Source organism: Fistularia commersonii, chromosome 15, assembly GCF_037954325.1.
Source record: "Fistularia commersonii isolate RoL2024-O1a breed Wild chromosome 15, RoL_Fcom_v1.0, whole genome shotgun sequence".
NCBI classification, from domain to species: Eukaryota; Metazoa; Chordata; class Actinopteri; order Syngnathiformes; family Fistulariidae; genus Fistularia; species Fistularia commersonii.
In genome coordinates, this window is record NC_141298.1 from 17,017,597 (window position 1) to 17,042,586 (window position 24,990).

Consider the following 24,990-nt stretch of genomic DNA (forward strand, 5'->3'; position numbering starts at 1 on the left):
TATCTATCTATCTATCTATCTATCTATCTATCTATCCATCCATCCATCCATCCATCCATCCATCCATCCATCTATGGTGCTAATAAATGCTGCATTTGTTTATTCATTTAATGTTGAACTTCTGTTTATTTTAGTGAAAGAATTTTATAATATGACTAAAAATTACCGGGAAAAAAAGGCGTTCAATTGAGTCGTTTTTGAGGTTCGTTGAGATGGAGGCATCTGATTGGCTGTGGATTCAATGGAGGGAGATGATTGGTGACTGACACTGACAGTGACATTTCAACTACAAGCTAACACTTAGCTTAGGGAGCAACATTCCTGGAACTGTTTCTATCTATCTATCTATCTATCTATCTATCTATCTATCTATCTATCTATCCATCCATCCATCCATCCATCCATCCATCCATCCATCCATCCATCCATCCATCTATCTATCCGCCTATATATATATATATGTTAATAAATGCTGCATTTATTTATTCATTTGATATTAAACCCTTTCATTTTATGATGCATTTATTTTTTAATTCATTTTAATTATTCATGCATTTGTTTATTCATTTATTTTCCCAATTCATATTACTGTTTATTTTAGTGATAGAATTTTAGAATATGACTAAAATTTACCGGAAGAAAAGGTGTTCAGTGGAGTCTTTTTTGAGGTTTGTTGCAATGGAGGCATCTGATTGGCTGTGGATTCAATGGAGGAATGTGATTGGCTGTGGATTCAATGGAGGGAGATGATTGGAGACTGACACTGACAGAATGATATTTCAACAGCAAGCTAACACTTAGCTTTAAGATCAACATTTCTGGAATTTTTTTTTTTTTTTTCTATCAGGGGGACCTATCAATAAATGCTGCATTTATTTACTCATTTCATGTTGAACGTGTTTATTCAATTAAGTATTTATATTTTATTCATGCATTCTTTTATTTGTTTATTTTCCCAATTTATAAGTCTGTTTATTTATTTTTATGAGAGAATTTATTTATATTACGACTGATTGGAGACTGAAACTGACAGAGTGACATTTCAACCGCAAGCTAAAACTTAGCTTTAGGATCAACATTCCTGGAATTGTTTTGTTTTTTGTTTGTTTTCTATCATTTACTGGCCATCTATTCATTTAACATTTAACATGTTTATTCAATTATGAGTTCATTTCTCATTCTTTTATTATTCATGCATTCTTTTATTCATCTATTTCCCCAATTTATAGATCTGTTATTTATCGTATTTATCTATTTACTTTTACGAGAGAATTTATTTATAATACGACCAAAAGGTGATTGGAGACTGACACCGACAGAGTGACATTTCAACCGCAAGCTAACACTTAGCTTTAATATCAACAATCTTGGAATTGTTTGTTTTTTTTTGTTCTATATCATCTATCTGTCCATATATATTTATTCATTTTATGTGTTTATTCAATTATGCATTTATTTTTTATTCAATTATTATTCATGCATTCTTTAATTCATCTATTTTCCCAATTTATAGATCCGTTATTTATCATATTTTTCAATTTATTTTTACAAGAGTATTTATTTATAATACGACCAAAAGGTGATTGGAGACTGACACCGACAGAGTGACATTTCAACCGCAAGCTAACACTTAGCTTTAGGATCAACATTCCTTGAATTGTTTTTATTTTGCCCCCCCCCGCTCGGTGATGAAAGAAAACATGGCAGCCGCGCTCCGGCCGCCGGAGATAAATCGGGGTATTAAGGGGTTATTTTTTTTCGTGCCGCGCGTCCGTGACCTCCGCGCCGAAGCGCTGATGCTCGGCGACAGGCTGCGAGCGAGAGTGGCTTCTGGGTGACGGGAGCTGTCTGCGGCGGTTAAAAGCGGCCGGGCCTCAGAGCGGCGTGCGGGGTCAGCGGCGGGCCAGGCCGGTGGACGTCGGTTTAAAGCGACGCCGGGTGGCGAGGCGTTTCGCACGCGGGCGTTATTAGCTACGCTTAACGTACGCCGACGCGCGGCGTCTCCTGAGAGGACTCGACAGAAGATGTTCACTTGAAGCTTCTGCCTGGAGACGCTCCCCGGCCGCCCCTCCGGCACTCAAATAACCCCATATATAGACCTCTGAAGGCAGCATAATGGAGATAGTCAAAGCGTAGCCGGTGGAAACCGAGGGGATTTGACATTGCCACAGGAAATAGACGATTTATTATCGGCGGCCCCGTCCTCGGTAGTGGATTATCTATAAAAATTTCATGGTTCTCCCTCGGTGGCACGCAGCCATAAAACTTCCCAAATGAGGGACTTGTTAATTTACTTGTTAAAGCAAATTAAAAATTTATAAGCGCTTTTAGGTAAATGAGATCCTCTTTCATTGCCGCCCTGGCGGGATTTTCCCGCTGCCGGATCCTGCGAGGACAGGTTTCGCTGCACCGCGCGCCGCAGAAGAACAATAAAAGCCGTTAAATTGTTCCAGGTTTTATTGCCGCCGAGCTCTGCAGCTGCTCTTGTGCGTAACTAAGGGAAACCAGGAGCTGACAGAATCCCGGAGAGGCCCGTACGGAAAGGTTTTTTTTGTTTTGTTTTGGGTTGTTCAAGGAGGACAGGGGGGTTTAGGGGGCGGGGCTTCGGGACGGTCGCTTATGTTTCCGTTTAAAGTCGGCCTTTGCGGTCGGACGCGCTAGCTAGCGGGGACGCTTTTGTGCATGATTGCGCCGAGTCGGCCGCGCAAACCCCGCGAGAATAGCTCGTGAAATTCCACCGCGCTATTTCAGTAAGCGAGAAAATAATGGAAGCCACATGCCGGACACGACGTTCAGCGTGTTCTTCAGGGGAGCGGTATCAGATCAGACTTTTCGTCATTTTATGTTTTTCCACAATCGCGGTAGTCGGTGTTTTTTTGCCCCGCCCCCCCCGCTGGAAAAAAAATTAAAAAAAATGAGAAACAGGAATCCTTTGCTTTGCAGGATATCTGGAATTGTGTGATTTAGTGGCATCAAAGTGGAGCCGACCCACGTTAGCCTGCGGGTTGTTTCTGGGCCTCTTTAAAAAAAAAAAGGACCTCTGCAAGGGCGACCCTTTAAGGAGAAGCAGAAAAAAAAACACAAAAGCTGTTTTGTTTTGGCAGGAGATTCAACGGTTTGGCTGACGGTTTTCGTCAGCCATTTAGCTCAAATGTGAACGGATGAATATTTACATATGATTTTTGAATGAGAGGGTGAATTGATATGTGTATGTTTATATATATATACATATATAACGCAGTTTACTTTTCACGGTTTCGCTACTTCATGGATTTGCGTCGTGCATTGTGTTCTGCATTCTGATTGGCTAAAAAGTCACTCCGCTTCTTCTCTACCCGTGCGTCAATAACGTTGCAGTTTAATATGTACACGTACCTAAAACAGCTTGCTAAATTTACATGACGTACGTGCAAATTCTCTCGCAATTTCGAGTTTCTCTAAAACCCATCATGTTGACAAAACGCTCTGGACCGACAAAAGACAGCGGAAGATGCTATCTATCGCAGATAAGTTAAACTTCTGGACATGCTAAGGGAAGGTAAAAGCTATGGGGCTGTAGGTCGGCATTACGGAATGAATGAATCTTCCGTTCGTTCCATAAAGAAGGAAGAAAAAAACATAAGGACGACAGCAGCAATGTATAATATTTAATTGAATAATAATTGTAAAAAAAGAATAACACAGATTTTGCCTATCACAGGTTCTTTTTGGAACGTAACCCCCGCGAAAAACAAGGGTTTACTCTATACATGACCTGTGAACGGCCCCATGTGTTTATATGGGGTTTGAATGAGGGCATGAAAGGGTGAATATTTGCATGACGTGTGAATTAGAGGGTGAATGGATGAATTCCTTTCTATGACCCATGAATGAGAGGATGAATGTCCCCAATGTCCCATATGACGTGTGAATGACGGAGTGAATGGATGAGTATCTACATGCCTTGTGAATGAGAGGGTGAATTTGTGTTTGTTTAACATATGAATGCGAGGGTGAACCTTTCAATACGGCCAGCGAGTGAGAGGGTGAATGCCTCCTCTTAGCGACTGAGAATAATAATAATAATAATAATATTGTAGTCGCGCAGCTGAAGAGCCGCCACCGGAGCAGATCTTCAGAGGCCGACCTCCCAGCGTCTGCTTTCAGACGGCGAGTTCTCTGTATTTACGTTTGGCTCTTCAAGAGTCTGTTTTTGCAACGTCAGCTGAAATTCAATATCAACACGTCCGCGTCGACATCTTCCGCGGCGTCAAATAATCAGGACCGACAGCGACGTCGACTTTGCGAAGGAGTCGCCGTCGACTCCGACGAAAGTAATCTAATGTTTCTGACAGTCGACCCGTTTGAAATGTTTAACTATTTGTCAAACTCGCCGGTTGATGCCGGCTCTCCTGCGAAAACGCGACGTGCCGACCGCTGATTGGAAACAGTTGTTAATTCAACGTAGTAAGAGAGACAAGGGCGGAGAGGGGAGGGGGTGGAAGAAGAAGAAAAAGAAGAAGAAGAAGAAGAAGAAGCGTCATCCTGTAACGCGGAACAGATTGCAGGAAAACAAGAACGCACTGTGTGGAAATTAATGGCAGATGCATTTACGGGTAGTTTAAATGTTTCATTAGATGCTAATGTCTCGCCGTGTCTTTAATTGTTGTGAAATTAGCCTCTGGAATATTAAAACCATCTGTTTGTTATCTTCCTGCAGGGCCGCTGTTAGCCGGGCTGCGCAAACACAGCCAGGCCATTAAATAATGCATCCGTACGCCTCGACCTGCATCATAATGAATGCCCGACTGTTATTGGGTCGGTACATCACGGCGTGTCACCTCTCGTAGCCATGTACCCCGAACGCCGCCACATCTCCTTCTTCTTCTTCTTCTTCTTCTTCTTCTTCTCCACCTTGGATTCAAATCCCCGCGAGCTGTTTCCGATGGAAACAGGCGAGGCTTCTCCAAGATGCGAGGAGGACAATGAGGCCAGATTAGCCCCAATTAGCTCGACATTAACCTCAGATGTGGATGCTAGCGGCGGCGGCGGCGGCGTCGAGGGGGAGGAAGGGGACAGCTGCGCCCTGAAAGCTGCATCTTCACCGTGACACAGCTGCGTCAGTCGACCCCGATCCCCCCCCTCGAAGGCCGACGCTTCTTCTTCATCTCCTTCTTCTCACTGGCTTTTCCCTTTCTTGGGGGGTCGCCACGGCGAATCAACCGTCTCCGTCCAACCCCGGACTCCCAATTATTTTGACAAATAACCAGGACGTTAAAGTATCCGTAGCTATTTCGGCGCCGGTGCTACACGGTTTGTGTTTATTTAAGAGGCCGGCATTGATTTTCGCTTCCGCGGCGATGAAGGTGCTTTCAGTGCCTCCGGCAGGCCCCGGCCGAGAAACTCCATTCTGTCCGGCGAGATTGGACGTTCCCGCGCATCGGAACGCAGATTGAAAATCGTAATCGGCGTCGGGAAAAGCAGATGGGATGTGAGACTTCAATCTACTTTCCCGTCCGCGGGGACTGCTTAACTGCCGCGGATCCAAAGGAAATGTTTCCAGTCGATACAACTTAGCTTACAAATGTAAACCAGGACGCTCCCGGTCCACCGTCCTGGTTCCCGGCATACGCCGAGCGTGTTCGCGGAGCTTACGAGGCGTGTAATTTAAGGCTTTCTTTGTTGTCTTTGCCTCGCACATCACTTAAATACGAAGCACGAGAACGTGACTTCGATTTCGCCGCCCGCGTAACCGGGCCCAGCTGTCACCAGAGGACGGCTTAACATCATAAAGATGTCGGGGCTTGATGTGGTATCGTCGTCGAATTCCAGAGGGGAAAATTGAAATCGGGTTTGGCGCGAGAACCTGGACAGACAAAAGACACCGCTTATTTTTCCATGATGTTAAGATTGTGACCCTGGCAAGCCGATGATCGAGTTCGGCTTCTGTCCAAATTCTGGGATCCAAGTGTCGATCCTCTAGTTTCCCGTAGATCTCCCAAGGAGGAATGATGGTCCCTCCCATTCAGTTGAGGTTCTCCATCCGTCCACGGCCTGGTTAGCGCCCTACCTTGGCAAGGTGTGACTGAATGAAGGCAATCCGGTGGTGGGTGCTTTTAAAGAAGCATACAAGTCAGAACCATTTCCGGTGTATCGGTCTTTGGGTTAGGGGAACATCTGAAGCAGAGAGACCCTTGACCCTTAGTCCAGCTCTTCTGGGCCAATCCCAAGGCATTCCCAGGCCAGCCCAGAGACACACTCCCTCCACCATGTCCTGGTCTTCTCCAGGACCTCCTCCCTGGAAGGACCTCCCTAGAACTCCTCACCCAGAAGGCATCCCAGAGGCATCCTGACCAGACGGACCCACCTCCCCTTGGGTCCTCCGGATGCCAAAGGAACAGCAAACACCCAGCGGAGGGAACTCGCGTATCCATGACCTCAGGTCACCAGCTGTGGGACCACAGGAACGGAGATTGACGACTAAATCGACTTCTTCACCACGACAGACCATTGCAGAGTCTCCTGAACAAAAGCCTCAGAAGATACTCAAACTCCTCCGCTTGGGACAGGATCTCCTCTACAACTCGAGCATACAAGTCACCGTCAGAATGGGTCGCTCATGGCAGCACTGACGAGTGGACGAGTGTTGGGCGATGGTATGGGGGTTTGGATTTGGGCTCCTGTGACTGTTGGCAAAACGCTAAAGTACATCTTCCATCTGGAGTCCATAGTAGAGAGGTGCTTGTGTGTTCTTATATATATATTAATATCTATGTCCAAGCGGTGGCGTTGCTGTGACGGTGTAGCCTCCAGTATACGTGACTCCACTCCTCCTTTCTGCACTTCAAAACCTTGCAGCGATGCAACAATGAGCCACTGCGGTCGCCTTCATTACGGGGCCTAGCATGTACGCTAGGCTTAAAAGGCTGTAAAAATACAGGAAAATTCGTAACAAGTGGGAGTGAAGGGGTGAGCGCAGCGCAGCAGAGGTCACGGGGACGGCCTCCCACTCCCACGCACATACGTGGGCGCCTCATTTGAATTTATCTCCAGGCAGAAGGCCATTAAATCTCAGAAGTGTTCGACGGGCGCTGACCACCGGCATTCCCTCCATTTGCTTAAGACGTCCCCTAATCACGCTATAAAAAAGAAATGAATCCATCATCTGAACCCGGGGAGGAGGCGGCGGGGGTTATTCTCTGAAGTAATTTAAAGGAGCTCAGGGGGAAATTAAAGGGAACAAGCTGAGGGATATATGTTCAAATGGCTGTGTAATCAAGTCCCGAGCTATGTAATAGCCCTGAAAGATGAGCCGCTCTTTATTGGAATGTCTTTATTAGACGGGGTTTCAGCTGCCGCGCATCAGGACGGGGCCAGATTTTCCCAATTTCACGGGACCAGGGTCTTTTTGACGTTTTTTTTTTTTTTTTTTTTTTTTTTAAGGTTTTTTTTCGCCGCCCCGAGGTCAGCTGGAAAGCTACGCGGCCGCCCTGGTGATTTTTAATGTTTTTATTTATTTGTCCTCGCGCCCTCCTGATACTCTTGCAGGATTCATAAATGCATGAGCCTGGACCGGAGCTGCGCCATAAATATTACAGCGCAACATGTTTTGGTCTCACAGCAAGAGGGTGCACGGTTGGAGCCTTTCTGTGGTGGAGTCTCCATGTTCTCCATGTAGGGTTCCTCAGGGTTCTCCGGGTTCCTCACGCAGTCCAAACACAAGCAGGCGCTTCACTGGAGACCCCGCATTGACCCGATGTGTGAATTATTTACATGCTAATATATGATGGATGAATGAGAGGGTGAATGTCTATACAGGACTGTCTAAGAAAATTAGAATATTGTGATAAAGTTCTTTATCTTCTGTAATGCAAATTACAAAAACGAAAATGTCATGCATTCTGGATTCATTACAAATCAACTAAAAATACTGCAAGCCTAGTATTTCGATATTGCTGATTATGGCTTAAGAAAACTCAAAAATACTATCTCGAAATATTAGAATATCATGAAAAAGTATTTTTTGTTCTTTTAATTGCATTACAGAAGATAATAAACTTAATCACAATATTCTAATTTTCTGAGACAGTCCTGTATTTACACTGTCGATACTAACAACGTAAATACTATGTATATATATTTAACACATTGTAATGCATATACCCTCTGTAAATAATATACATACTGAGTCTATTCTCTGGACATACTGATATACTGATACACAAACACACACACACACACACACACGCACACACACACGCACACACACTGACAGACAAATAGATAACATGCATATTCACATCTTCATACTGTTTATATATTGCTATGTTGTTGAGGCACAATATAATGCTTGTCAATACAAGTCCTACCTGTTTAAATATACAGCCGACACGGTTTAATGTTTATTCTTGGCTCTTCTATTTTTGATAACTTTTCTTGCGCTTTCCACTTTCAGCTGTGAGTGGATGAAATTTCCCCACAGTGGGACGATGAAAAGATGATTCTGATTTTCTGTCGCAGTCCTGTCTATGATGTATAAATGAGTGACTGTTGTATCTAAATGATATGTGAATGAGAGGGTGAATGGCCGTATGTTTCTATATGATGTGCAGATGAAAGGGTGAATTATTTTGTTTCCATATGATTTGTGGATGAGATGGTGAATGTTTGTATGTCTTTATGAAATGTGAATGAATGGGTGAATATATGTCTACATGAGGTGTGGATGACAGGGTGAATCTTTACATCATGCCAATGAAAAGGTGAATGCATGTATGTCTCTGTATGCGGTTTCAATGAGAGGGTGAAGATTTTTGTTTCGAAATGAAAGGGTGAATTAATTTTCTCCATATGATGCGTGGATGAGAGACTGAACGGTTGGATGTCTATGAAATGTGAATGAGAGGATGAATGTGTCCTTATATGAAATGTGAATGAGCGGGTGAATGTGTCTCCATCTGACGTGTGAATGGGAGGGTGAATGTGTCATGTGAATAAGAGGGTGAATGTGTCACCATCTGGCGAGTGAATCAGAGGGTGAATGTGTCTCCATATGACGTGTGAATGAGAGGGTGAATGTGTCTATATAATGTGTGAATGAGAGGGTGAATGTGTCTCCATATGACGTGTGAATGAGAGGGTGAATGTGTCTCCATCTGACGTGTGAATGAGAGGGTGAATGTGTCATGTGAATGAGAGGGTGAATGTGTCTCCATCTGACGTGTGAATGAGAGGGTGAATGGTTGAGTGTCTCTGTGGCAGCAGGGATTGGCTTCAGCGACCCTGAATGCAAGATAAGAAGTGAAGAGAATGAATGAATGAACGTTGTCACCCTCACGGTTTGCGGACAGCCTTTATTCCGTTATATTTTTCCATCATCCCGTTTTCTTCCCTTGCGGAAACTCCCTTCAGACAGCCTGACATTTACAGGGAAGGGACGAGGCAGGAAACCGGCGCCTGTATTTGTGGAAGTAAAAAGGCGCCGGACGTAATTAGGCCGATCACAGCGCCGGGCGCCGCTTCTGCTCCCGGGCGCCGCGGCTCTCTTATCGCACCCGGCGAACCCACGCGCCTCCAACCCCCTCGCGCCGTCCTCCCGCGGAACGCCGTTCCTTTCACGCCGCTAATGGCCGCGGGAAAGGGAACATTTTCATTTTAATTGTCTCCCCGTCTGGAGGGTTCCTTTGGTCGCTCCGCTTTCATCGCGGCAAACAGCGGTCGGCACCTGAAAAGGGGAAGGTAAAAAGCCGCCGCCGCCGTCGCCCTCCCTTCGGGGCAGTATTGGCCGCTCCATTCGCCCGGGTCTTTGTGCGAGCGGCGCCGCTCCGCTCTTCCCGTCCAGTCCGCGGCGGTTTTCATGTGCTTTGAAATGAAACCCGGAAGGAGGAGCGCCTCGGAACACATCAATGGTGGACTTGGACAGGGTGCCGGACCCCCTGCTCCGCTCTATTCATTGTCCTCCAGGTTTTTTTTCAAAAGCGGTTCAGATGCCCGGCGCGTCCTCGGCGCCGTTCCCTTCGTCGCGTCTCCCGATGGCGCTTCCCCGACCGCCGCCGCCGCCTCAGCATGTGGTGTCTGCTCCGCCGTGGATCCATCTGAAGGTCCTGGAGGGGATCCCCATCCCCTCCCCCCTTCTCCGTCTCGTTTGCCTCACGCTGCGAGATCAGATGGCCTCGGAAGCTCGACAGATTAGCGATTCCTCAAGCGGCGTTCGAAATCGTCGTGTCTAATTTTTACGTCTTTTTTTTTTTTTTCTCCTCTCCGCAGCTGAGGCCGGGACTGAACAACTGCAAGGGCAGCGACAGCGAGAGCGCCAGCGGCGAGTCCAAGCCGTCCGTCAGGAGCAGCTCCAGAGACAGGCTGACGGACGTGAGTACCTGAAAGCTTCGTTCCTGCGCGACGCGCACACGTAAACAAAACTCCCGACATCCGGCTCTTGTCTCCTGGAGAAAAGGTTCACTCGGCGTTCGGTCACGGGTCGCGACCCCCCTCGCGTAAAAGCGGCGCGCCTGTCACCTGCCCCGCCGTCGAAATAGAAACACGAGACGACAGCTTGTTTTTGTGACGCCGACTGCTAAGCTAGCTGCACCTGAGCGCCGATGGCTATGTGTGTTCGAGGAGAACGGTTGTGGAGTAAACATCTGGCTTACATCTTACATCTGCTACGGCTCTCTTAGGAACCAAGCTTAGGAATCAAGCTTTAGAACCTTCAGCTCCTTTAAACATCTTAGCTCCTTGTCCAACGCAGGGTCTTTTAACGGTTCCTGAGGAGCTCATAGGTTCTCGCAGACCACGTTCTACGATGGTCACTGGTCAGATGTTCTCTTGGACAAAAAGTACCGACCAGGAGGTCCAAGGTCTTCTTGCCTGCTGCGCCGCAAAGCAACGTCAACATTTAGCCCAAAATAAGTCTGGAGTTAGCAAACGGCTAACGGGGTTCTTCAGAGAGAAGATTAAAAAAAACATATTCCATGAACGCTGTGGTAGCTTCCACCTCTGTGCTGTCCGTGTGGTCTTCCTCTTCTTCTTCTTCTTCTTCTTCTTCTTCTTCTTCTTCGGTGGTTTGTTTCTGAGCGTGGAGCTGAAGGTGAAGGTCACGCCGGGTCCCCTGGATGAGGCTACTTCCTGGAGCGCAACTCTAGCTCTTATAACAATCACAACTGCATTCCAGGAGTGCGTATTTGAACAACACACACCTTCACAACCGATGTCCTTGCATTCTTGTGTGTGTGTGTGTGTGTGTGTGTGTGTGTGTGTGTGTGTCGCCGAAGCTCAAGGTAAGTCATTATTTTGCTTGAATTAATCCCCCTGGGATTCCCTTTAGGTCTTGAACAATTAGAAAAAAATAACACTACCTGAGCTGAGCACTTGGCGCTCGGGTCTTTCAAAGGGCTGAAGAGCACTTCTGGAGTACTCCAGGTGGAGAGCCTGCAGGACAAACACACACACACACACACACACACACACACTCACGCACACACACACGGACGGCCTCCCGGAGGTTCTTTTTGACCGGCAGAAGAAAAAAACGAGGAAAAAGATGCTACTTACTCGGCTCCGCGGCCCTCGTGGAGGAGCTGAAGGCTGAAGAGCATTAGCTGGCAGGAGAAGTGTGAACCCGGCCAAATATTCAGAGATGTAAAGGCAGCAGGCTCGGGGGACGCCGCCGCCCCCGCCGCCACACGCCAACCCCTCGCTCTTTGATTTGTTAGGTGAATCTACAGCGAGGCGATCAGATATCTGGCCATAATTAAAGCTGTCAGCCGGGAGGCGAGCGAGTCGGCAAGGAAGACATGGCCGAGCGACTGGAGCAAAACGGATTCTGCGTGTAGCCCCGCGCCGCTCGGCCGGGCGTGAAATGAAATAAGTAATTTGATGTTGACAACAGAAATTGAAATGATACTCGCTGATTCCTTTCAGACGGCGGCTCGGCAGCTGCGGGACGGGGCAACTTTGTTTTATTTGACGCCTGTGACTTTTAAAGCACGGCCGAGACGCCTGCGCAGCGGTTAGCCCTGAAGGTCCACGGTTGGACTCCTTTCTTTGTGGCGTCTCCGTGTTGTCCCCGTGTCTGCGTGGGGTTCCTCAGGGTTCTCCGGGTTCCTCCCGCAGACCAAACACATGCTGGAGCTTCACATTACCAAGGCATGTGAATGAGAGGCTGAATGGTTGGATGTCTCAATTTGACGTGTGAATAAGAGGCTGAATAGTTGGATGTCTCAATTTGACGTGTGAATGAGAGGCCGAATGGTTGGATGTCCCTATATGTTGCCCTGTGATTTGCTGGCAACGGATCCAGGGTGAACCCCGCCTCTCGTGCACCTCCTTCTGCAACCCCGGCCGCAGGATAAGCGGTATTGACATTGAATGAATGAATGAATTATAAACAGCTAGCATGCTAGCACAGTCCGGATGTTTTGAACCAAAGCATACTGGAAAACAATGGACTCTACACATGGAGTGATCACATGCTCATGTGATGGTGGCAAGATAATCCAAAGCGAATGTCAGATGGACTCTGCTGATAGAACGCCGTCTGTCTTCTGGGAAAGCACTTTGGAAATGTATTTGATTTCCTCTTTGACTGACAGCGTTCATCCCGGTCCAAGCGTCCGTTGCCAACTCAGTGGTCTGAGAGCTCGCACTGCGCGGACCGGTGTTTTGTTTTCTTTCTCTCCGTGTGAGGCTCGACTACGCCACAACTTCCCCAGACAATCCAAAGGTCATCCAGCGGGCGTTGTTGTTTTTTTAATCCCTCGCAGTGTTGGCTCAGAGTGTCCTCCCACCTCCCGATTCAAGTAGGAGCACAGCACTCACACCACGCGTCCACTGGAACAACTGCGTTCGATCTTTATGCGGCGCCGAGTAAACGCTGCCTTTTAGCTGCGCAGAAACCACGGGTAGATCTCAGCTCGATGTGTGGACGGCTTTCTGCCTCAACCTGGACAGAGATAGAAAGTTATAGGGGGAGATGGGTTGGACAGGCACATATCAATAATAACAATAACGCTAACAGATACATGCTAATAACTAACATAATGCAATATCAGATTTGATATTCATGACAGAATAGTGGGTGTCCTTCTACCTCGACCTGGACAGAGAGATTTAAAGTTATAGAGGCAGAAGGGGGGGACAGGCACATTGACCTCATCACAGTAGCGCTAACAGATACATGCTAATAGCTAACATGATACAATAACAGATTTAAGATTCATGAAAAAATGGCGGCCGTCCTTCTGCCTCGACCACTATAGAGAGATATAACTTTAGAGAGCGAAAGGGGTGGACAGGCACAATGATCTCCAAGCCATGTTGCTGATAGATACATGCTAATTGCTAACATGCTACAATAACAAATTTAAGATTCATAATAGAATGATGGGCGGCATTCTGCCTCAACCGGGACAAAAAGATAGAAAACAAGAGTGTGAAAGAGACTTCGGGTTGTCCGGTAGCGGTGAAGGTTACATGCTAATGGCTAACATGATACAATAATGGAGTAATTATGCATCATGGGATAGCAGAGTAAGCGTACGGCAGCGTAACAAGAGGTTAGCTTAGCGCTAACCATAAGTGCTCATTACATTACAGTCATTTGGCAAAGCCAAGATGCTTTTTAACCAAATAAAAATACAGTGGAGACGCCGGGGATAGAACCCGGAGAATGCAATCCAAGCCCTGCAGAAGAACGCAAGGCGAATCCCCTAGGAGCAGGTGAACGGCGGCGGCGGCATAAACATTAGCATCTCATGTCGTCAGAAGGCGCAGCGTATTTTCGCATCGCCTCCCCCGCCGTGTCATCTGACGTACCGCACGACGTCGCCATGTGATTTGCGCTGACACATTTTTTTGCTTTATTTGGATCCTCCTCTGTGGGAACAAGGACAAGGCCGAGGGGGAAAAACACGCTAATTTTATAAACCCCGCAGCCGATCTGGCCCGGAGATAAGTGCCGTCACATCGTCGCCGACACATGATCCCAGTACATAACTCGGCGGGAACGCTGCTACTGTTGTTCTACATCCAGTCTTCTCCTTGAGGAAGAAATATAAATCACATTTCTGGCCCCTAACTGCCGTAATTTCACAGGACAATGGTCATTAATTTCATATAACACCAGCCATCCCTTATGATTACGTGTTTTTTCGGGCAGAAACCAATCACTCGCCTCCTTACGTGTCGTCGGGAAGCATCTGTCGCCTTTTCTAATCATAAAGGTGGAATTAAAGACGCAGCCCAGCGTTTCGCCGCCCAAAGACGAGCCCTTCTTTCGCTTTTTCAGGCGATCAGATTGCGAGAGGCTTCATCTCGGGTTCCCTCCGGGGGTTTCTTTCTTTTTCGAACAAGTCCCCTCCAGCCACGCTGCAAAAACCTACTTCGCACATTGCCGGAGGTGCAAGATGGAGCCTTTGTAGAAATTGTGGAGGAGGAGGAGGAAAGAAGAAGAGTGGGTCTCGTTGTGCAGACGTTCTGTCGATGCACAGCGTCAGGTTGAAGGTTCGGACATGGAAAGGTGTTTACTCAACCGGCGTTAGCAGTGGACTTTAGCACGTGAGGCTAACGGTTTACCGGAAGGTTATTATTCCTTTCAAAGAGAGGATATGGCGTGCTGGGTTTGGCCTCATGGTGACGTGACGGTAAACAACCAGCCGGTAAAAGGAAAATAATGCAACAATGGAAGAGGCAATGCAAAGATTTAAATATAGATGAACGTGTCTGAATGAATGCAGAAGAGTATTTATATTATGTACTGCAAGGACTAGCATGTATTATACAATGTATTGATTTGTACTGCAGTATGTATAGTGGAAATACACTATATTTATATTATTTACAAATATGCGCCGTCTATTATTTACATCTGGGATATGTATCACGGTGTGCAAACATAGAATAGAATCGTCCTTTCATCGTCCCACGGTGGAGAAATTTCATCCACTCACAGCTGAAAGTGGAAAGCGGCAGAAAAGTTATCAAAAATAGAAGAACCAAGAATAAACATTAAACAGTGTCGGCTAAATATATATAAAAAAACACTTAGTATTCGTATTGACAAGAATTGTATTGTACCTAAACAACATAGCAATATATAAATAGTATAAACATGTGAATATACATGATATCTATTTGTCAGTCAGTGTGTGTGTGTGTGTGTGTGTGTATCAGTATGTGCAGAGAATAGACTCAGTATGTATATTATTTACAGAAGTAATATGCATTACAATGTGTTAAATGTATATACACTGTATTTACGTTGTATTGACAGTGTATATACAGGACTGTCTCAGAAAATTAGAACATTGTGATAAAGTTCTTCATCTTCTGTAATGCAATTAAAAAAAAAAAAACCTTTTTCATAATATTCTAATATTTTGAGATGTAAGCCATAATCAACAACATTAAAGTGATAAAAGGCTTGCAATATTTCAGTTGTTTTGTAATGAATCCCGAATGGATGACATTTTTGGTTTTGTAATTGCATTACAGAAGATAAAGAACTTTATCACAATATTCTAATTTTCTGAGACAGTCCTGTACACAGTGTGTATATTATGTACACAGGGATGTTTGTGTATATATATATATCAATGTGAAGAGAATATACACTGTATGTAGATTATTTACAAAAGGGATGTACATCAAAGTATGTCAAATTTATATACATATTATTGAATAAAGCAATATGCGTGTGTGTGTGTGTATGTGTGTGTATGTGTGTGTATGTGTGTATATATATATATATATATGTAAATAATGCGCAGAGAATTCACGGTTTGTATATTATTTACAGAAAGGATATGTATCATTGTATGTATAGTTTATATAGACAGATATACAGTATATTAAAGATATATATATATATAAACAGATATACAGTTACGCCAGGTGTTACATATCACAGTAAGCACAATGTACATGCACAGTATGTATATCAGCTACAGCTTAGTCAATATAGTGATACATTATTCCCCCTATATATATATATATATATATATAGTTCACAGTTTGTACAGAGTATATACAGTATGTTTGGTATTAACATAAAGGATTTGTCTACTTCTGTATATTTGGGACAGGTATAACGTACAGCAGGGTTATACATATCACTGTATGCGCAGTGTATTACTTTCAGCTGTGCCGTAAACACAGTATGTATATTATTTACAGCAGGATGTGGATCACAGTGCGTCCAGTCAGTAGCAGATAATGAATGAATCAAAACAAATACTGATGATTTTATGAATAGATGGAAGAGGAAAAGTGCGGAGACGCCGTCAAAATAATCAAACTAAATGCTGAAACTTGATATTAAGCCTAATGATCAATTATGCTGTTCATTAGCGCTCTTGCAGATTGCCCATTCCTTTTCCAGTTTCACATGAGCCCTGTTTTATTTTATTCAATTTTATATTCGCGCTCAGAAAATGCCGGAGAAAAAAACAGGAGACGGGTTTGACAAGGAAAACAAAAATATTTACATTTAATTCACATGCAACACAAACGATTCAATTAACGGTACCTGAGTGGAAATACTGAAACTCCAGGTGTAAAAGTGGTTGTTGCAGGAGCTTCACAGGTTCTCCACAGGGTGGAGTAGGAGGTGGGTGGCGGCGCGGGAGAAGTCATCTGTAGCCGGATGCCTCGCATTGCGACGCGACAGTCGGGTAGAACCGCTAATCAACCGGCGCATCAGCTGGACGCGACTCTTGGCTCTCGCGCCGATGCTACTTGGAGGCGCAAAAAGGGAAAAAAAAAACAGCGAGACCATCTAAGTCGGTCATTAGCGGCAAGGAGCGGCACGAGGCGGGACCCGGCCGTGACCCGAGCGCTTCATTAGACCGACGGTCCGCTAATGGTATTTGCGGTAGCGCTGCCTTCCCCTGCGCGCCGCCGCCGCCGCTGCCGCGGACGAAAGCGAGGCTACCAACCCGGCGCCGGCTGGCAGGGAAAACGTAGAGCAGAAGAGGTCAGGCCTGGCAGCCTCTTCGCTCCCTCTCTTCTTCTTCTCCTCCTCGCGCCGTCCTGCCAGCTCATTAAGGCCTACAAATGGCACATCAGGTCAGCTGTGTTTGCCTTCAACCCCAAACCCCGGCTAAATTGGCAGGCTTAGCCGCATTTTCTCTGAAGTGCCGGGTTCCCTCTTGGGTTCGTTTGAAGCCGACGTGGCGGCCAACTCCCCCCCCGCGCCGCCCGACCGAGTCCCCACCCCTTCGGTCTGGGTGGCGGGCCTTCTTGCAGGCCTAAGACGAGGGAGTCAGCCGGATCAGGGAGGGAAGGGAGCCGGTGAGGAATCGCTCCCGTTTAGTCTCTGCGGCAAGGGGTGAAATGCCGTCATTACCCGGCTGCCTATCAAATAAATTGGCAATTACGGGCCCGGGGATTGCAAGTAAACAGCATGTTACTCCCATTTTTTTTCCGCCCGAGTCTCTTGATGAGAGGCGGGACGCTATTGGAGAGACGCTCCGGAGTGCCGGGCCGTAATGAATGCACTACTGTATTTCAGTGGCCATTTTGAAGCTTCCCGTCGGACCGGGTCTCGGCCCCGTCGCCGCCCGTCCACGTGAAAGACGACCCCCCCCCACGCGGAAAACATTGTTGTAATAGCGTAATGAGTTTCATATTAGCCCGTTAGCCGCGCCGTAACGCTATCATTAACGCGCAATTTTTACCGAGGCTACACCAGACGGCATTGAACGCTGGTTTTTTTTTTTCCTCCTTTTTTTTTTTTTTTTGGGTTTTCCACTGCAGTGAAAACTGTGGGTTTTGCAGAAATCCACACCAGTGTTTTTTGGCCCCCTTCCGCGAGAGCTCCTTCTCTTCAAAGTTGTTTTCTACATCTGGAAGTGATATTGTCGCGGGGTCGAGCACATCGCATCCCCCGCGCTTTTGAAGCGGTTTCAGCCCCAAACACGGCTCGAGTCTCTCTTTACGGCTGGTAAAACTGAACATAGTTATTACCGCCTCCCCCTCCCAGCCGATGAAAACATGACAGCCCGGCTCGGAATCCTGTGTTCATGCGGTAAAACCATTTCAAATGCTCAAATTACAGCTTTTGGAAACGGACTAATGTCATAAAGTATATTTGTTGTTGTAAAGATCACTATTATGATTAGATTTGCCTGAGCATACACAGACTGCACAGACTCGGGTTCTTTTTTTGGGCTTCTTTTTTTTGGGACCTGGCAGCACAAACTTTTTCCACATGCTCCTTGGCTTCCTCCTCCGAACCCCATCTCGCCGTCCCAGCTGAACTGTTTTGTAAGAATCTCGGCCGAACCCGCTCTATCCCACCTCCTCAATACATTCTCCGCTTATTTCCTGACACTCCGATGTAAATGAGGTCGCCCCCCCCCTTTTTCTGCCCCCTCCCTTTGCATGTCCAGATACGCCGGACAATTTGCCGGCGACACAGAACTTGTAATTGCTTGCATCAATTATCTGTCTCTTTCTCTCACGGCCTCTCGGTAATTTGAAATGTTTCCTATTAGAGACGAGCATTTAGATACGGGCGCAGGAATGTTGTACCTATAATTAGCTCGTTATCGCGGGATCTCTGTCTCGGCTGAGGCCGCGGCGTTGCAGTGACGGTGTGAAAATGAGCAGCAGATGCAGCGCGGGGGGATTACTTCACGGCGTCTTTTTTCGGAGGGCCCTTCAAATGTGTTTTCGGGAGCGATGCGGGTACAAAAATAATGGGCTATTGGAAAAAGCGGCGACAGAAGTCTTCCTGACATTCGCCCCCGGTGTTCGATCGTCTCACGTACTTGTAAATAACGGAGAGGACGGCAACCGGAAGTCGACCCTCGGCTGCCGTTGAACAGTTAAAGCGCAGTTGAATTTGGAAAAACAATAAAAATAAATGCTATGGTACAAGATATGCTTCTTTTCCAGAAGCTCTTGCATGCTCAGGTTAGGTACCTAAGAAGGTATGTCCATTTCAAGAGTCGTCAACGCCGCTTGCTAATGCTATTACACAATGGATCCACCAGAGGGCAGTGCAGAGTTCAACCCCGAGCTCTGTTTCAGACAGTAACATGGATGGCAGCGGAGCTGGTGATAAGGTAGACTCAAAGAAATTCCATGGTAGCATGTGGACGGAGACCCCATGTTGTTGTCTTCTTGAACTTGAGCATACAATTCTTGCCCCCCACGACTTCCGAAGGTACCGCTCCGCTCGCTCCGTTTGGCTACGAGCTCACCCAAATCGTAGGAGGACGGGAGTCTCAGCCCCAGATTAGCGGCGAGGATACACGAGCATACCTTCAACCGATACTCACTTTATTGTTTAGCAAGAAAATAGAATACAGTCGGCTTAAAACAAATACAACAAGATCCCATCTGGTAAAACCGCCGATCTTCAACGCCGCCTTTCCGAGATGAAAAATATGATGTTCCGAGAGGGGCCGGCGATAAGCGTTTGAAAGGCCGTTTGTTTCACGGCTAAAATCAAAATCATCCGCTCCCATGATCACATGTCGACTGACTAACAGCACGCCGTTGGGACAGTCCGCCTCGCTGTCCGGCCTAATGCAGTTTGGCGTTCAAAAGGCGACACCTTTAATAGATAGTAGCTGACTTCCTTTCTCTGCCCGATTCATCCGGAGTCCTCCGCCGCCGTCCATTCGCCTACACCTTTGACTCAGAATCAACCAGATGATTGGGCCTCGTCCCCAGGAAGTAGCCGGACACGCTTTAAGCCGCCACCGGCATCAGAGATCAAACCTCCCCCCCCTTTCCCTTTTTTCCCTTTCCCCTCCCGCTCTGTTTTATGTGGCTTTCCCATTTTCGCCTCCATCGCCTGCAGTCGGGGTTGTCACGAACAGATTGTGACACTTTGTGACACGGCAGTCGGGCGAAATTATGTTTCGCCTTCATTGCCCTGCCAGTACCCCGACCTCCGAGTGTCTGTCACGGGGGGCTGCGAGAGTTCCCGCCGGATGGCTCGTCTCTACAAGAGCTCGGAGGGGGCCGGTAGGTCCTCCTCCCTCCCTGCATTCGCGAGTCTTTAACTCAGACTCGCCTCCGTCTAATCTCTGGAAATATAATTAGAACGAGAGAGAGAGAAAGAAGCGCCGCGTGACCTCCGAGGAGCCCTCGGGTCCAGAATAGATGTCGTTAGTTTATCTCGGTTAATAATTCGCCACGTCTCGAAGACGCCGGCGACGACGAGGAGGGGGAGGAGGGAGGTACGTTGTGACCTTTTGCTGTAGCCGCGTTGTTGTTTACCCGGCCAAACAAGGTTCTTTAATTGTTGAAACCGATACAGAGCGAGTCGGCGTGGTAAATACTGCCCGGGCCGATGCCGACTGAATGCAGTCCCTCTCTTCTGGGGATGATAAATCTATTCTCATGGAAGATTAATGGACTGGAGAAGTGGTGTTGAATGTCATTGTTGAAGGTTGAAAGTATCGAGCGCCTGAATCCTATCCATATGTTTTCAGGAATGACATAAATAGGCTCAGCCGGAATCCATTTTGACTTATCAAGCTTAAACCAGTGCCAAAGCCATGCGATACTTGCCAAGTATTCAGGCTCCGAGGCTTCCAATAACAAATCCTATTCCACATAATTTCCACTGAAATTGGCCATGGCCGCGCAGTACCACCCTGTTTTTTTTTTCTCGCCGTTGCCGTACATCCCGCAGCTTTTGGCTGCGTATTATTTCCGCATTCCCCATAACCCGACCCTGTAGCCCCAATTTTGATGTCATAGCCGGCTCCGTCGAGGGAGTCTCTCCTCTCTTTGTTCCAGCCTTTTCAGCATGGAGGCTGTTCCGGTGGGGTAAGTAGAATAAGTGGAGCCCGGAGGAATCTCTACAAAGGTCTCACTCTGATTAGATGCATGCAGAGCCCAAGGAAAGAGCGCCGGTTGCCATAGCAATGAGAGCAATGTGGGAACTGGCTGCATGAAGGAGAAAGGGAAAAGTGGTGCTTTCTTTTGTGGTGGGAGGTCTTCATTGACTGGCGTTGCTCTCGGTGAAAGCGCGCCGTCCGACGCTTATGTAAACAGGGATACGCGGCAGGAACACAATACCGTATTACATGTACCTTCGTGCTTCGATCGCGCCGACCCGGCAGGGGTGGACTCGGCCGCGAGACCCGATCGGAGTCACCGGTAGCCCGGCGCCGGGTATCGCTCGCCTTCCACCTCTCCGCCAACAAAGAAACGGCGGCGTAGCGCCTCCCGTCTTGCTCCCTATTGTACTTCCGAACGTTCCTTAACTAGATCTATTTAAACTTCTCCGCCGATAGCTGCGCGCCTTTCCGAGGGAGGTAGATGTAAACATCTCGGAGGAACATGTGTTTGTGTTCACGCGTACGCTTTATATAGGTGAATCCCTGGTGTGAGCGCGTTTGTATCAGGCGGTTTAGCTGCAGGGTAAAGAAGCTGTGTGGGAGGGTCGGCTCGAGCGCCGTGTCGTGTCTTGTTGGGTTTGTTTGAGGCGCGCAAAGGGCTGAGGAGTCTGTAAGGGGATTACAGAAGGAAGGCCTACTGGTTCGTGAACCCGGTTCAAGCTGCTACGTGGGCTGAGCGGTTAAATATAAGGCTCGTCTCGAGGATGCGATCCCGTTGTTTTCGCAGGGGCCCGATCGAAACGAGGCGCTTCCGCGGCGCGGATCTCGGCCCTGCTGCTCGCCCGCAGATATCCCGATTGAAATTCGACGATGATTCATTTTCCTTCACGCCGCCCCTGTGGAGCGCACACGGCTGTGGAGTCACAAAAAATAAAAAGGCGCGTACGCTATGAAGTTACCTTCTGTCGTCCGTCCGTCAAAACCGAGGTTTCTTTTATTCGTTCTCTGTTGCGGCGCGGCAACGCAGGGGTTAGCGTTTCACCTCGCAGCAAGAACGTACCCTTTCTGTGAGGGGTTCCTTCGGGTTCCTCCCGCAGTCCAAGATCATGCAAGAGGTCGTTTGGCGTCCTAAATCCTGAGCGGATGAATAGTTGTACATCCTTTTGGGACGTACAATATAAGGGCAACTGGACTGTTTTGTGAGAATCGTGACGGGGAGGATCAGTACTTGTATGCCCGTGAAGGGGAGGATCAGTACTTGTATGCCCTTACGTCAGCGGTCAACCGTTCAATGTCAGACAACATTTTCACGGACTGACCTCGAAGGTGTGGCGGATATATACAACAAAATAAAACAATACGACCAACACAAAAACAGATGTATTTCGTAAATAGAATAATACAGTGATCCCTCGCTATAACGCGGTTTACTTTTCACGGTTTCGCTACTTCACGGATTTGCATCGTGCATTGTGTTCTGCATTCTGATTGGCTAAAAAGTCACTCCGCTTCTTCTCTACCTGTGCGTCAATAACATTACAGTTTAATATGTACACGTACGTAAAACAGCTTGACGAATTTACATGACATACGTGCAAATTCTCTCGCGATTTTGGGTTTCTCTAAAACCCATAATGTTGACAAAACGCTCTGGAGCGACGAAAGGGCCCAAAAGGCAGCAGAAGATGCTATCTATGGCAGATAAAGTTAAACTTCTGGACATGCTAAGGGAAGCTAAAAGCTATGCGGCTGTTGGTCGGCATTACGGAATTAATGAATCTTCCGTTCGTTCCATAAAGAAGGAAGGAAAAAACATAAGGACGACGGCAGCGATAAGTTTTAATAAGGATGCAAAAAGGGTTGCAACTGTCCGCAATTTTTTTCATAATCATTTTTAATTTTCTCCCGTTTAATCCAATTACTCGGGTCGCGGTGGGCGGAGCTAATCTCCGCCATTTGAAGCCTTCTGTTCACATTGATGATTAAAATTATTATTTGACAGTACATTACAGAAGTTATTTGTTGAAAATTAACATTTCTAAAGTACAATACTTTTATTTGTGAAACAAATGATTGAGCCTGTAAAATGCTTTGTTCTTTCTTTTCAATGTATAGTAGAGTATTTAATCGTATAATAATTGTTAAAAAAATAAAGGTTTCTACTTCACGGATTTTCCCTATCACGGGTTCTTTTTGGAACGTAACCCCCTGAGAAAAACAAGGGTATACTAACATCCTCTCTGCCCCCTAACGCTCTGGGGTTTCCATGGTTACGCCTCAACACGCCTTCCAAATAAGATACGCCACAAAACAAATATAAAGTACATGAAAAATACAACTCACCGTAACGCTGAGCTTGTTTCTCTGCAACCAGACGGTCCCATCTTGCGGTACTGGGAGACAATCACACCAGAAGCTTCCGTCCTTGTTTCTGCTTTTTCTGCAAAATCCTCCAGAGCTTGTTTTTTTTTTTTAACGCAGGGTGTTTGGTCTCCAAGTGGCGAAGCAGTTTTGAAGCCTTCATTGCTTCATTGGAGAGCCGGTTTCCACATCTTATGCAAAGCGGGTTCGGTGCGTGGGAATCACTTGTCGCCAGAAATCCATATTTTAAGTCGGTCTCCTGGTATCGTCTGTTAAATGTAGCTTTCTTTTTCTTCTTGGTCAAAGACTCTTCTTCTGTCGCCTTTTCTCCTTTGCAAAGAAACTTTCCGACGACGTCTGTCTTTTACTCGTTCTGCTAGCTTGTGGATTTAGTGTTAGCGTTAATGTATCACGTGACTGAGAAATGTGCCTCGACATGCGTCAAGAGCGGGTCGTAGACTTTTGGAACGGAGACAATTGGGACGTTTTTCAAAATAAAAAATTGTTTGGACTCGGATAATAATTAAAACGGAAATAGTGTAAGTCATACATGTCAGGCTCGAGGCCCGCGGGCCAAATGTAGCCCGCCACGTCATTTTATGTGGCCCGTGAGAACATCCTTAAAGGTCGGATTGTCCTAAAATAGTCACTGCCATTGACTATAAACTACATTTCACTCAATTCATGCCGATGATTTTTACCCTTGAAGTGACGGCATCCCAAGGAATTGAGAAACACAAGTGACCCCTAAATGTACAGGAAGAGGAAAGTTGATGCAGATGGAAGGCTGTTTGGAGAAAGATGGGAAGGCCAATACATGTTTGTGCTTCAAGAAAAAAAAGCGGTATGTCTTCTGTGTCAGAGTACAATCTACGTCGGCGTTTTGACACCAAACACGGAGTTAAGCGTGCTAAAGTTAGCCTCCCAGAAAAACAACAAATTGTCCAAGAATAAAAAAACAAACTACGACGGCAGCACAATGTGTTCACCAAAAAGTCCAAAAGCACTTCAGCGGTGAAAGCTAGCTTACAACAGAGCAACTAGGACACATCATTTTTTTTACACCTTTACAAATGCATACATTTTGGATTTTAACAAGTGATAGATTCAGACTTATTTAACATGACGGAGTAGTTATATTTATTCTACATTACATTTAGCGGCATTTATCTTGTTAGCGTTCCATGTAGCCCTCGGCCTTCGGTGACAAAGAGTTTGACACCCCAGATCTAGATGTTATGCTATATTTTTTCTCTCTTATATCTCTAAACCAGAGATGCTGCTTTTGTATTGTTGTGCTGTGTCCTGCCTTTTAAGGCCCGGTACCGGCCCGGTTGTTGGACCCGCCCCTCAACCAATCACGGTTGGGGAAAGACTCCCTGTATCCTGGAGAAGCGCTCCAGTTAGCGAACGAATGCATATTCCCTCAAAGGCTAGCTAGAAGATAGCGCCGAACACGCTAACTCCCTCGCGCCCAAACGGCAGCACTTTCCTGGAAAGGATGGATGTCTCTGGAAAGGCGGACGGACAGGCGCGTGGACATAAACCGAGACAGAGCCGTCGGAATTACAGCCGCGAAACATTATTCCAGAGACATTATTTCCCCCAAGTCGTGGGCTTAAGTCAAATTTGGGAGAGAAATGAAATTGCCAGCCGTGAGAAACCAGACTAGGTAGGAGTTCATGAGTGGAGAAATAACATTTTCATTTGTTTCTGCCCCAGTGGGAGGAAAGCGGTCTTTCAGTAAATAGAGGCGGCTATGAGGATTTTTTTTTTTTTTTTTTCTCCCTCCCTTTTCTGTCAGCAGGATATTGTTTTAACGTGCACTTATCCATCTGCAATCTAGATGTCG

General features: G+C 46.6%; 1 protein-coding gene across 3 annotated transcripts in view; it reads left to right on the plus strand.

The window, feature by feature from the left end:
• The window catches only part of auts2a (activator of transcription and developmental regulator AUTS2 a), a 435,895-nt gene that overhangs the window by 199,537 nt on the left and 211,368 nt on the right, over nt 1-24,990 (plus strand). For all 3 annotated transcript variants that reach the window (XM_086160359.1, XM_086160358.1, XM_086160360.1), the window contains one exon: nt 10,246-10,347. In XM_086160359.1, coding sequence (XP_086016485.1) covers nt 10,246-10,347 — 102 coding nt within the window. The remainder of the gene's footprint in view (nt 1-10,245; nt 10,348-24,990) is intronic.